Source organism: Taudactylus pleione, unplaced genomic scaffold, assembly GCF_031769625.1.
Source record: "Taudactylus pleione unplaced genomic scaffold, aTauple2 ptg002172l, whole genome shotgun sequence".
Classification (NCBI taxonomy): domain Eukaryota; kingdom Metazoa; phylum Chordata; class Amphibia; order Anura; family Myobatrachidae; genus Taudactylus; species Taudactylus pleione.
This window is the reverse complement of record NW_028286566.1, coordinates 291613-306169: the sequence shown is the minus strand read 5'-3', so window position 1 is coordinate 306169 and position 14557 is coordinate 291613. Positions and strand designations below refer to the sequence as shown.

The 14557-nt window shown below is 46.4% G+C and overlaps 2 protein-coding genes across 5 annotated transcripts in view; one reads left to right on the top strand and one right to left on the bottom strand.

The window, feature by feature from the left end:
* Positions 1-6118, top strand: part of LOC148433688 (ubiquitin carboxyl-terminal hydrolase CYLD-like) — a 71969-nt gene extending 65851 nt beyond the window's left edge. For all 3 annotated transcript variants that reach the window (XM_088465832.1, XM_088465831.1, XM_088465833.1), the window contains exons 12-15: positions 1473-1581; positions 1662-1780; positions 4811-5024; positions 5107-6118. In XM_088465832.1, coding sequence (XP_088321958.1) covers positions 1473-1581; positions 1662-1780; positions 4811-5024; positions 5107-5291 — 627 coding nt within the window. In that variant the 3' untranslated portion in view covers positions 5292-6118. The remainder of the gene's footprint in view (positions 1-1472; positions 1582-1661; positions 1781-4810; positions 5025-5106) is intronic.
* Positions 6119-7017: 899 nt separating this feature from the next.
* Positions 7018-14557, bottom strand: part of LOC148433687 (1-phosphatidylinositol 4,5-bisphosphate phosphodiesterase gamma-1-like) — a 167358-nt gene continuing 159818 nt past the window's right edge. For both annotated transcript variants that reach the window (XM_088465836.1, XM_088465837.1), the window contains exon 32: positions 7018-13394. In XM_088465836.1, the coding sequence (XP_088321962.1) occupies positions 13343-13394 (52 nt within the window). In that variant the 3' untranslated portion in view covers positions 7018-13342. The remainder of the gene's footprint in view (positions 13395-14557) is intronic.

Here is a 14557-nt window from a genome sequence, read left to right as displayed (position 1 = left end):
GCCCCGTAGTCGGCATGACGACGGCACTTATAGGGGTTTTCTTTTTTCGGGACCTGATGTGTCCCGAAAAATAAACCACGATAAGTGCCGTTTTTTTGTCCAGAAAAAGGCGAGTACACATAGGGCCGCGAGCTTATCGCTGCTCCTATGTGTTAACGGGCGAACTATCCTATTAATTCGCCCGAATTAATAGGATAGGGATGAAAAAAATATCGGTGAAAATCGGGGATTATCGGCGAAAAATCCCTGTTTTTCGCCGATCGCGGGGATCAATTAGCGACCGAACAGTGTTCGGGGCTAATTGGATAGGCTCCTAAATTGCTATATTATGTAACATTTGCAATGGTTCTTTATATGAACTCACACTTCAAACTGGGACCCCGTAATATTCCTCTGCCGTAATGCTGCGCTACCATAATGCTCCGCTACTGTAATAAATCGACACTGTACGAATACATTCTATTTTACCATTTTCTCGTTTTGACCCAAATTTGGAATTGCTGAAGGTGGCACGGCTTTTACCATCCAGGGGGCCTGGCTTTGCCTCCCTGGCAGGCTCGGGCACCAGACATGCCCGTCCCTTTGTTCATTATTCATAAGAACCTGTGACATCAGCGTCACACACATGCATTAGAAATGAGGCGCAATGTGGTCATAGAGCCAGGTACACACAGTGTAGCAATTCACTTGGAATGGATGCTGCCGTAATGTCACTAGTTATACATAGCTTTATAGTACTAATCTCAGTGCACCCTATAACCGTGACGTATGTGTGACTTTTACTGTATGTGTAGCCAGGTCTGGGAAATAGTCCCCACTGCAGGGATGTGGCCTGTACTGTATGTACCTGTGTAGCCAGGTCTGGGAAATAGTCCCCACTGCAGGGATGTGGCCTGTACTGTATGTACCTGTGTAGCCAGGTCTGGGAAATAGTCCCCACTGCAGGGATGTGGCCTGTACTGTATGTACCTGTGTAGCCAGGTCTGGGAAATAGTCCCCACTGCAGGGATGTGGCCTGTACTGTATGTACCTGTGTAGCCAGGTCTGGGAAATAGTCCCCACTGCAGGGATGTGGCCTGTACTGTATGTACCTGTGTAGCCAGGTCTGGGAAATAGTCCCCACTGCAGGGATGTGGCCTGTACTGTATGTACCTGTGTAGCCAGGTCTGGGAAATAGTCCCCACTGCAGGGATGTGGCCTGTACTGTATGTACCTGTGTAGCCAGGTCTGGGAAATAGTCCCCACTGCAGGGATGTGGCCTGTACTGTATGTACCTGTGTAGCCAGGTCTGGGAAATAGTCCCCACTGCAGGGATGTGGCCTGTACTGTAGCAGCCGTTTTATATGTTTCTGTACATAACACCTTACAGAGCGACGGCAGGATAAGAGGGTGCCCAGAGCTCTTTATATAGAAGGTTAGCTGTGACGTTATATTATTATTTATTATATGTCTAATCATCTTCCCCACACCAGATTCCATCCTGCTTCATTATCCAGATGCCGCGATTCGGGAAGGAGTACAAGATGTTCAGTAAAATAGTTCCGTCTCTTCAGCTGGACATCACCGATCTTCTCCTCAACAGTGAGTACCGCTCTGAACACGCAGAAGATTTATACCCACCGTCCGCACACGTGTGTCACCTATGTGTTTATCCCTGGCAGGTCCCAGGGAGTGCGTGGTGTGCGGGCATTTGGCCACCCGAGAATGTTCCGAGTGCTTCAAGGACATCATCCTCTCCGACCACGGCCTCAAGCAGTACTGCTCAGTGTGCTGTAAGCAGGTAGTGCGCGCTAAGCCCTCATCACCCCGGTGTGATAAAAATAAATGTACTGTCCGTGCAAAGTACAAAGCCAGGGTTTAATTATTGTACTATCCAGACACCATCGGATTTTATTCCTTGGCTGTTAGATTGCCGTAGATACCAGCATTGGTACCCATGTCACCTATACACAGTGCAGGTGGCCATGTTGTTGTGGCCCACTCAGTAATGGTCTAATATTATCCTGTATAGCAGGGTAACAAGAGAAACTCCTTTTTGTGGGGGCACTCTTATCTATTAAACATTATTTGTATTCGTAAAACATAGCTTTTATTAAATATGCACCTAAAAAAAAGAAAATTTTTGAATTTTTTTTTTTTTTAACATATACACTTACATGACAGACAGTACATGCACTGTGGTGTTCCTGAGCAAATATTTTACCACAGAAAAATATATATCAGTAAATAGGATTAGGCCTAGTCGGACCAATGTACGTATTATATTGGTTATCTTATTACGTTTTGTTCCCTTACTAATTAAACGGGAAAGAAAAGGCGAGATATAAGATACGCTTGTCACTAAAAAATCTCTCATTAGTATTATAAAGCACCTAGGCTATAGATATCATTATTATTTTTATTATTTTACAAGCAATATCTGAAACCGGCATCTGGATGGTTTACCAATAAATCCTCTGTTGTCATCTATAATAGGATGGATCCCATTTATACCTTCTAAGTATCCTTAATAGATTCCATTTAACGAGTGTTCAAAGAGGGCACCAAATCATAATTATGAAGTGGAGGGGGGTTTATTCAATTCCTATATTCTGTTCTCCCTAACGTCTTAGCAGATTTACTGTATAATCACTGGTCTCTATACACAGCAGAGACAGGCACCCTATATCCATGTCTTAATGTTGTTACACATGCATCAACCTGACATGTCAGTAGCCTTTTATCCAGTCTTAGTCACTAAATTACTACTCCAGCATACAAGTATCTAATTTAAACAGGCTGTGCAATTAGAACAAGATATCTAGCACAAATCATTTGTGGTAGGGTAATTTTAGGCAGTAAGAGAGAGCAAGCTACACACCACTGTAAGGGGTAAAGTTACTAATACCTCTTTTCCACCAAAAACCCAGGTCCGACCTGGGTTTTTGGACATGGTTCCAACCCTGGTCAGACCCAGGTCAGACCCATTTACACTGCACCTTTGATCTGGGTTACTCCCAGGTCAGCCCTGTTCACACTGAACTCAGGTCTGCCCTGCTAAACCTGTGAGGTCATAAAAAGTGGGAGGTGAATGCTCCACAACCACCAATCCTCTCATTTTAGGCATGATCCAGGTCAGATAACCCGGGTTGCACCATTTACACTGCACCATTACCTGGGTCCATCCTGGGTCCAACCCAGGTAGCTACCTGGGTTGGATTGCAGGGTCACTTGACCCAGGTTATTTTTCGGGGACCCTTTTACACTGAGCTGCGACCCGGGTAGACCCAGCAAAAACCCAGGTTTTTGCTCTGGTGTAAAAGGGGTATAAGATGGGAGTTCCATTTAAGAAGTGATGTTGCCCAAAGCGACCAATCAGATTCATACTCTCATTTATCTAGCACCTTTTAGAAGATAATACCTGGAATCTGATTGGTTGCTATGGGCAACATTACTTCTTAATAGTAAATTTACCCCTAAGATGGGAGTTCTAAGTCTTAATATGGCGTGAGTTAACAATATATTCAGCACATATCTATTAGGATAAGGCAATTAGGCAGTGAGATCAAAAAAACAAACGCATACATGCTGCTGCATATCATGAATGCCGTGAGTAATACCCCTTTCAGAAATTTGGCCTGCCTTCAATCGACCAGGGAATTTCCCAATTACCCTGCTTATGTCTGAATGGTGCTACCCGGGAATTTACTATTCCCGGGCTGCACCTCGCAGCTGTTACATTGAGTTGGCAGCGCAGAGCGTCCTATAGGACTGTCAGCGCTGCTGCTTTGAGTTGGCAGCACGGACGTTCAGCATTGCTGCTTTCAGTTGGCAGAGCAGAGCGTCCTATAGGACGCTCAGCGCTGCCGCTCGCCACCCCCCGCGTTGGAGGCTGTGTTGCTGTACATCGCGACACAGAGGACCCCAGCCGGATGCCAGGGACACCAGCCAGCGTTGGAAGACCGCCGACAGGTCTCTGCCACAGCGGGCTGTCCGCTTTCCCGCTGGACCACCAGGGCAGTATATTAACGGAAGGGGTTCTATCTCTTCCTTATGGGGGGGGGGCGGCAAATAAGGGTTAAAACAAATAATTTATTAATAAAATAAAATAAAAAAAATGGCTGGTTTGGGATTTGCTGGCTGCCTGCTGCGTTTTGATTACCTCATCAGCGGCAGAGGGTATAGGCTAGGAAGGGCAGACGGCAGAGGCGAGGCAGGTAATCTAAATAACCCTCCTCTTGTCTGAAAGGGGTCTACCTGGGAATGTCCCTGGTAGACGCTGTAGTGTGAAAGGGGGGTCTCGACCAAACACCCGGGAATTTGCCCAGGATAAATTCCCGGGTCTGAGCAGGAAGTTTCCCGGGTCGTATGTCTGAAAGGGGTATTATTGGAACTCCAGATACTCCCTTCACTATTAGAGCAGTACTAGTAATCGGTGTGTCATTTACTGCCTTAGCTGGTGTGTCTGTCTCATACTGTGAGCAAGCAAGGGGGAGAGAAAAGGTAGCTCTGTGTGATTACCGCAGTTAACCCGGCCGGCATCTGAGAAACCCCGCTGCTATCTGCTGTGCACCGCTGATCCTCCCCCCCTTCTGCTGGACGCACGTTTCACCAATACAGCTTTCTCAACAAGGGGCCAGGCACTGTGACATTGCAGAGGTGGTGAACTATAAGTACCACATGTCCCAGCAGTCAGTGGTTAATAAATAAAATGTTTTTCCCGCATTTTCTGCCCCATCTACAAACTGAATTTTGTTAAGAAACTGTGATGCTTTATCTATTATGTATGACGTGCTGTGTCTCACTTCTCTTATGTATCTGTCCTCCAAAGGTTCACTCTCATCACAAGAGGAAGGACCACAAGCCTGTCCCTCTGAAGGTCCCTGAGGGCTTCCCGAAAGCTCAGGGCCAGAACACGATCCAGCGGGAGACCCTGGAGCTGTTTGCCGTGTTGTGCATAGAGACCAGTCACTACGTTTCCTTTGTGAAGTACGGCGCAGAGAACGACAGCTGGATGTTCTTCGACAGCATGGCCGACCGGTTTGGTGAGGACGAGTGGTGGAGGTGTAGTTTTAGCTCAGCTCACGTGACTTAAGTCTTACGGCTTCTGGCATTTTATTCTTACAGGCAGTGAAAACGGGTACAATATCCCCCGGGTCAGCCGCTGTCCAGAGGTCGCCACTTACCTGTCTTCCCCATTGGAGGAACTGGTCAGCCAGAACCCGCGTGAGATGAAAGGCGTGGCTAAGCGTCTCTTCTGTGACGCCTACATGTACATGTACCAGAGTAAGCGGATGGCCCTCTATAAATGAGATTCATAAACGCTGAACCTGTATACTGGAGATATATCTGTATAACCTGGCAGCAACAGACTCCATGTGGGATTATACTGGAATGAGGTCACCCCTCCATCACCCAGGGGATGTCTAATCTCTGTCTTCATGTCCCGGACTGAGCGATGCCTGTGACGTGTAACATAAATGCAGCTGATTCACACTGAATAACAACATTATTTCCTCAGATACATGAAAATGATCACATAAGTATTTGCCTTGCCTAGCGCACCAGAGGGCAATGGTTGGTCACCCTTCCTCGGAATTCCTGCCCAATCAGCGAGTAAGCCAGTGGTTATGGCCGTAACTAACCAGTCACGCACTTGGTAAACACGCAAAATTTTGTCTTTGCTGATTGCACAATGAGGAAGGGTGTGCACACCTGCATATTCATACATAGGAGTCTGTGTCCTAAGGGCAGCACCTGCCCAGCTGACCACAAGGGGGAGCCCTCCGAGGAGGAGTCAGGATGGAGATACGATGCACACACAGGGCAATGACATCTATCATTCCATGCTCCGCCAGCTCGCAGGTGATTGGTCAGCTGCAGGTGTTATAGCGGGAATATAAGGTGCAGCGTGCGGAGTAAGTAGTCTTACAGCTATACATGTTATGCAAATAATTATTTTATATCTAGATAATAATCTGCAATGTGTGTACAGCACTTACATTGGATCTACGTACGGCTGGAAACGTAAATTTTTTTTGGGTAAATCTCCGGGTTCTGTGAAGATGTTTATAATGGCATAAATAAAAAGAAATGTTCTGTATTGTGTCCATGACATGGAGGACCATTGAGACTGTGATGGCTTCATTTTTATGTCTGCGAAAATAGGGCATAATGTCATATAAGGATATCTGGCCAGGACAAGTGTTTGATCAGACTGTTATTATTATGTAATACATCCAGCATCGGCTCTCCCCGGCAGATGGCATTATTATGTAATACATCCAGCATCGGCTCTCCCCGGCAGGTGGCGTTATTATTATGTGATACATCCAGCATCGGCCCTTCCCGGCAGCTGGCGTTATTATTATGTAATACGTCCAGCATCGGCCCTCCCCGGCAGCTGGCGTTATTATTATGTGATACATCCAGCATCGGCCCTTCCCGGCAGCTGGCGTTATTATTATGTAATACGTCCAGCATCGGCCCTCCCCGGCAGCTGGCGTTATTATTATGTGATACATCCAGCATCGGCCCTTCCCGGCAGCTGGCGTTATTATTATGTAATACGTCCAGCATCGGCCCTCCCCGGCAGCTGGCGTTATTATTATGTAATACATCCAGCATCGGCTCTCCCCGGCAGGTGGCATTATTATTATGTAATACATCCAGCATCGGCCCTCCCCGGCAGGTGGCGTTATTATTATGGAATACATCCAGCATCGGCTCTCCCCGACAGGTGGCATTATTACGTGATACAACCAGCATCGGCTCTCCCCGGCAGATGGCGTTATTATTATGTTATACATCCAGCATCAGCTCTCCCCGGCATATGGCTGTATTCCCCAGCTCTGTCTTACCTGGTAGCCAGCGACCCTGGTCTTTCCGCTCTGCGATCAGCGATAACACCGGATCAGCCGCTTCCATCTAAAGGCGTAAGCTCTTCGTGGAGGTTTGGTTTAGAGTGGTACGAACAAGTTTGCTCTGGGCAAACATCCTCATGAAGTAACAAACCTCATATAGACCAAGACATGGTGGGAAATAATTCTTTATTAAGACCAATTTTGTTACAATTCTTCCAGTTTCACATCCAACAATTTCCCCGTTGAAGGAAACATTGGGACATTCTCCTTGAAAAAATACATTATCTGCAGCCAAACAAAATTACACTATGGGCAAACTTTACTAAGCGGCAGGTTCTAAGCCCTGGCGGTTTTGCTATCCGCAGATTTACTAAGGCCAAAACCGCTGTCAAAACACATTTTAGAATAGAACAGGGCTGGGACTAAAATTACTAGTCAGTGATTTTGGTGTCATTTAGAAACCTTCGTCAAACCTCTGGGGTTTAGAACCCGCCGCTTAGCAAATTTTGCCCTATATCTCTGATAAATACTGTACTACACCCTTCTATTTCCGTGTTTCCCCCATTAGCCCGGCCTCGGATAAAGGCAATAAGGCACTCCAGTGTTTACATTAATGACTTGTGGCGTCCAGTAGCCCTGATGATAGAGCAGTAAGGCACTCCTGGGGTTAGCGCACAAAGAGTCTGGGTCTTGCTGTAAGAACTTTTCCTCTTACTCCCTGATACTTTGGATACACCACTGTGAGCTCGGCTTACAGAAGTGCAATGTTAGGGAGAAGGCGCCACAACCTGTAGCCAGTGACGAATTGGTTTGCCAAGCAAAATAGCGGTATGGGAGTTGCTGGGTGGAGGGTTCAGATGCCAAGTGTCGCGGAGCAGCGCAAAAATATCACTCTACTTGCAGCGTTATGGAAATGATGATAAGGGGGGGTTAGGAGCCGCACGCAGTTTATTTCCAGTCTATAGCTATCCATGAATTCTACATCAGCTTTGCGCTATACTTCTACTGCCACACTTTATGCTACTTCTAGCTCAGTGACACAGGCCCGTATTCAGTTTGAGGCAAAAAGTCCAGACTTTTTGTCTGCTGGCCTTTTCGCCTCCTTTGCCTGTTTTCCAGGCGAAAAAGTATCACGCGCGTGCCCGCTTATCGCCGAATTCAATGGACATGAAAACGGAACCCGGTGAAACTGGAAGCGGCAAAACATTTTTAATTTTCGGGAAATCATCCTTGGACCCCCCCTAAAGATGTCCAGACATGGGGGATCACTATGGGTAGCCCCGTTTTTGCATGCTGAAGGGAATACGGGTGTCTAAATGGCCGCGGCAAGTGCATAAATTCGGCTTTGAAGAAGGTGATGCAGAAGAGCATTTAGCAATTTTTTTTGGGGGAAAATAACTATGCCCATCAAATTTGGGGTACAATAAAATGGGGGTAAGCATATTTTAAGTCCCTTTAAATTATTTTTTAAAATTATGCAAAAATGCACCGGCCGCTACTCCCCGCAATGAAGAAAACACCTGCCGCATATAAGGGAACCCCTCTGGATTAAATTTAGCTATTTTTAAAAGTGTTTAATGTTTTTTTTTAACCACAAAATGTTAAATATTTTTTTCGGTTGTCCCAATTTTTTTTTTTTTAACACAAATTAATTTTAGGGGACATTCCCAGGGGTGCAGGCTATTTTTTTTTTTTTTAAGCCTGCACCCCTAAACCCCAATTCTGCACTTTTTTTTTCACCAGCAAAAGGCTGGAGAAAACTTATCCCTGGTTACAAGTCTTTGTAATTGAATACAGGGATAATTACATTAGGCGAAAATTACGTCGTCAGTGATTAATTATCGCTGATAATGGGTTTTCGCCTGTAATTGAATACGGGCCACAGTGTTTCTCCCTTTGCCCAGTGTAAGAAAAAAAAAAAGAGCTACATAATAAAAATGCCTTGAAGCCCCCTCCGCACAGGCGGCTTAGCCGGGCAGTATTGTAGGAGAGAACCAAACACGTTACATTTATTAACAGGAAAAGGGCTCAGAGTTTGGATTTATTTATTTCCTAAGCGCGCACAGTAGGCGCGGCGCACGTCCAAGTTCTCTTTGTAAGTGAATGTTCCCCTTCGCCAGCCCTCGGGGTAATCTATGAAGATAGTAATTTCTGTAGTGGATGTCATAGGGCGAACACACAAACAGGGCACAATGCATTTAGGGGCTGATTCTTAATCTCACACAGCGGCGACCGTGGGTACATCTTACACCAGTCACATGTCTGCAACTTTATGCAAACTACTTTATGCAAATGACCTCCCTGGTGCACACCCAGGCATCTGACTACGCGAGGACTGAGACACCCACTTTGAGCGTCTGTGGACGCTGTGATACCGCCTGGGGCGTCTTCAGACTCCGCCATCGGCTGCAGCATCAAAACTTGCACCAGGTCCAGAATCTCAGTCCAATGTGAGCAATTATGCATCAGAGTTCGCAGTCCCTTCAGCGACACTCCCTTAATACAGTGCATGTCCGTTTGTTGGCAAAGCCACCTCCCTGTCACCGGCCAGAAATGCCCGAAACATTTTTTAAGACCTTTCTGAGACCATGCAACTGCGACTCTATGCACACAGACTACGGACACGTGCACAGGGCAACTTCGATGCATGACACCATGTTGTCAGTCGCGCATACGACGGCTACAGCTAACAGGTTTAGAAATAGGCGGTTTGATGGACTTTATGTGATATGGTCAAAGCACTGTGCAAGCTCTCGATACCAATATGGTGGATGTGATCTCTTGTGGATCCATCGTCTGTACACTGCAGGGGTCAGCCATTTTGTGTGCTGAGTTAATATGGCCATAATGACAACAGCTGTTCCAATGCCAAACTGCAGGGGGCGCCTGTAGTGGAGAGGCCGGGAACAGCGGCGTGAGGTATAAAACACTCCGTACAGTGCTTTATACCTCACGCTTATAGAATATGCAGCTAAACAGTCTGGGGTCTCACTGCTGCTATAACTCCCAGCCGTGGGTCCTCCATTGCAGACATTCAGATGCCAGCCGTGTGTCTATCCCTTTAAGATGGTCTTGGATACATAACATGTTTATGAATGGTATATATTGGAATCCCGACCATAAAAATACCCAGAAGGAGCATTTCAGATCATTTTAAATTTATAAGGTCAAAGATGGAGTAAAGCTGGGTACAAACTTAATGATGTGTGTAACCAGCGATGCGACAGGCTGACATATTGGGCGGCCGGTACACATTACACGATCCGGCGCCTGACTGCCTGATATTTCGCCACCGCCCGCATCCCGCTGCATGTAGGGCAGTCCTGACGTTGCGACTGACGACCAAACGGGAGCGCGCTTGGCCCGACATAGTGGGTACACAGTAAAGGTGCGTAAACACTACACGATATGCTCCCTGAGCGATATCGTGTAGTGTGTCCCCGGCAGGCTGTGCTCAATGTCGTTTATGACATTGAGCACAGCCGCTGAACGATATCATTAACGATATTGTTCAGCGCCGGGCTCTCTTCCCCCATTCCCTGACATGCAGCAACCTGACGATGTCGTAATCGTGCAGTCGCTCAGTAATATCGCCCAGTGTGTACCCACCATAACCGATTTTGCCGATCTGTCGGATCGGCCGAAATATGTGTACCCAGCTTAGACACATAAATTGGGATTTTAGTGATTTCCCGGGAACACAGAATGCAGCCACCCATCGGGGGTGGATCTAAGTCGGAGGCAGTCGTGTCTATGACTTCAGGCAACTGCAGCCACAACGCCCGTCACTGGTGCACATCCGAATGTGCGAGGACTGAGGCGCCCCCTGTCAGCGTCTGTAGGTGCTGAAATGCAGATTGGTGCGTCTGCACCATAGTAATTTGCATCGGCCCCATGTGGCGAGTGCAGTCTCTGCGTCTGAGTATGGCCTCCTATGGGTGCGTATCTGTACGCCACTGATCTCAGCGACACTCCCATGACAAGCCAATGAGGAGCAACCATCTCTGTGCGTCCGTTAAGACCCCGCCCAGGAAGCCCACTCCATTTTCAACACCTTTCTGAGACCCTGGATTGCCCGTGCGCCTTACTTGACTCTGCAAAGCTATATTGACGCATGCACAGGAGAAACAAATCACTGCGCAACCTCGGAGATCGGCAGTGCCTGCGGCTGCGAATACGGTCCCTAGTGGGAGATGAATGTAGACTGCGTCCCGCTTTTGTAGGCTTAACTGTGGCTCTTGCACAACTTTAAGTCCTAGCATCCCTGTTGCACAACAGCCAGAGACCTGCATATCCCCCACCTTCGAGGTCTAGATCTAGGTCCCCAGAAAGATACAGCGCTGAAGACTACAGAAGAGGAGACTGAACACTAATCTGGAGATGGAAAGAATGTAAATAAGACTTTTCTTTCTATAATAGTGGTAGGCGTAATGATCAGCCCATCAGCAGAGGTGGGGGTAACTAATGGTGCTTATCCACTAGAAGACAGGCAAAAGACTGCACGATTACGACGTAATTGTGCAGTCGTTTGTCAGTCTGTGATGTGACGAGCAGGCGCTCAGTGTAGGCACAATCAATCATCTGCAAACATGCTGAACCTGACGTTATCGGTGACCAGCATGTTTGCACGATGATAGGTGTCTAAAAGACCAATTTTTTAAACCATCTGCAAACTATTATCAAACGAGCAAACGATATCGTTCAATCGTTTATTTTAATAGTAAATAGGCGCCTTAAGAGTACACCAGCCAAATAAATAATGCTCTAAGGGCCTGATTCAGAGCCGGACGCTATTTGCGCTCGCTCGTCCACAAAAAGGGGCTGGCTATTTAAATTAACCGTTCGCTCTTTGCGGTCTGTTCACGCCTCTATGTCTGAACGAGCGAACAAAACATGCGAACGTAATTAAAAAAAAAACGCCCCCTGGCCGCTCGCATCATACATCATGTCCGCTATTTATTAGATTAATCGAGTACATCGGACGGCGTATGAACTGCTCGCTATTCTTGTGGTTGGTTTTTCCTACCACAATCATGCGAGCAGTTCTGACTATAAAACAACCAAGTGACGTGGTCGATGACGCTGCTTTGTTAATTATGCACACCCTTAAAACGCCCGTTTTGACCGTTTGGCACGCCTGCGTTCTGATCTCCACTCCCCGTTTTCAAGCACCTTCCCCTGTTACCACCCACAAACGCCTCATTCTGTCACTCAAAATAGCAAGCATTCGCTATTTAGTGAGCACACAATTTTCGGCCGCACTGACTGGTTCGCGCATGCGTATTAAAATCTGTACGCATGCGCAGTTGTGCGAACATCGGTCAGAACGAACGAGCGGCCGCTTACGAGCGGCTCTGAATCAGGCCCTTAGTCTTGATGACGAGGAAAAGGACACGAGAGATCGCATTTCTAGGTTGTACTAAATGGGAACATTAGCGCTTGAGGGCGGCTGGTAGAAAGGACTGGGCCGTTCCTTATAATGCTCAGCTTAACCAAGGTGATAACTTTGGGGTTACTAGATAAACCCCAGAACAAACTCGTGTAGGTTCCTGTATGACACTGTTCTGTATGTGTCCATGCTCATATCTCGGTGAGGTCTGCATTAATCCTGCGCTACTACCCAAGCGGTAACCGGCTACCTGGCAGGACGGCGCAAACCCTAAAGCGTAAATTAAACTGGAAACTCATTATCGCGTTTACGTGTCTCTTACAGCCATAAATAAAACTATCAGCGGCATAAGAAAAAGCGTTTGCATCGCAATCCGAACGATCTCGCCGATATGCGTTTTTTATCGGCATTGTGCAGGCAACATGGGTCTCAGGAGGACACTTTGGCCGAGGGCTTTTACAAGAGTTAAAGTGCGGTTCTACCTAGCAACGCTCAACCTGTCAATACAGCAAAGCGCAATTCTATAGCGCCATTTCCCAAGTGCTGTTTTAGTCATTAAATATATATTTCATTTATACTCTTACTATACATTGTGTTTAGGGATTTTTTTTTGCAAACGTAAATAAACCACTGACTGCGAGAAGCAGATCCGCCAGACAGAATAGCGCAGGTAGGAGCTGGAGCCCTTGTAAACTATGACAGAATTATTATAGACTAAATACAATAATAAATCCACTGGGACCAAGTGGAACCTGGATTTCAGCTCAGTCCTTGTAAGTCAGTGACCTAAACATGTACACGTGTGTGCAAACACACCAGCACGTATGCTGTATGTACTGTATATATATACATATGTCTTGCATACAACAATCTATACCCTCCGCATACTGTACAACGGGTGACGTAGTGTGATCCGGCTGAGGGGATGTGACCGATTATATCACTGCCGCTGGGTGCTGGTCTGTGACCCCCCCGGATCGTAATACACTTGTATGTAGTCTCCTGGTGACAGTAGTCTCTGATTGCAATGGGTTATTATGTTTAAGGTCTCTCGAGACAGCTCTCTGAAGTCTTCCAGTTTCAGTAGACAGTTCTGAGTGAACAGAGACTGTCAGTTCCTTTTATTTGCAAGCTGTCGGTCTCTCCTCTTTTTTTCCATGAGTCTGACAAGAGATTATAAAAGAAAAGTCAATGACCATCTCCATATAATTATATAGTCTGCTTCTCTTACAAAGGCAAAAGACACTGAGAGACCTTGTTACAGCAGCACAGACTAACACGCGTGTCATTCAGTGTTATAACAGCACAGACTAACATGCGTCATTCAGTGTTATAACAGCACAGACTAACATGCGTGTCATTCAGTGTTATAACAGCATAGACTAACACACGTATCATTCAGTGTTATAACAGCACAGACTAACATGCGTGTCATTCAGTGTTATAACAGCATAGACTAACATGCGTGTCATTCAGTGTTATAACAGCACAGACTAACATGCGTGTCATTCAGTGTTATAACAGCACAGACTAACATGCGTGTCATTCAGTGTTATAACAGCACAGACTAACATGCGTGTCATTCAGTGTTATAACAGCACAGACTAACATGCGTGTCACTCAGTGTTATAACAGCACAGACTAACACGCGTGTCATTCAGTGTTATAACAGCACAGACTTAAGGGGGGCATCCACTAAACGATTTTAGCAGGCGATTGAACGATAACGACGTCGTTATCGTTCAATCGTTTATAAATCGTGCAGTGTTTGGTCCTTAACGATCAACGGTGCGCGCTCCCGCTGGTCGTTTGATCGTCTCGTCAGTCGACTGAACATGCAGGTCAATTTCACTTGATCTATTAAAGATAGTTTGCAAATCGTTCAGACTGAAAGATAAAATTTCAAGGGAAAATCGTTTAGATATTGGACAGGGAGTAGATCGTATAGTGGATGTGCCCCTTAACAAACGTATCATTTGGTGTTACGGCAGCACAGACTAACACACGTATCATTCGGTGTTACGGCAGCACAGACTAACATACGTATCATTTGGTGTTACGGCAGCACAGACTAACACACGTATCATTCGGTGTTATGGCAGCACAGACTAACACACGTATCATTCGGTGTTACGGCAGCACAGACTAACACACGTATCATTCGGTGTTACGGCAGCACAGACTAACATACGTATCATTCGGTGTTATGGCAGCACAGACTAACACACGTATCATTTGGTGTTACGGCAGCACAGACTAACACACGTATCATTCGGTGTTATGGCAGCACAGACTAACACACGTATCATTTGGTGTTACGGCAGCA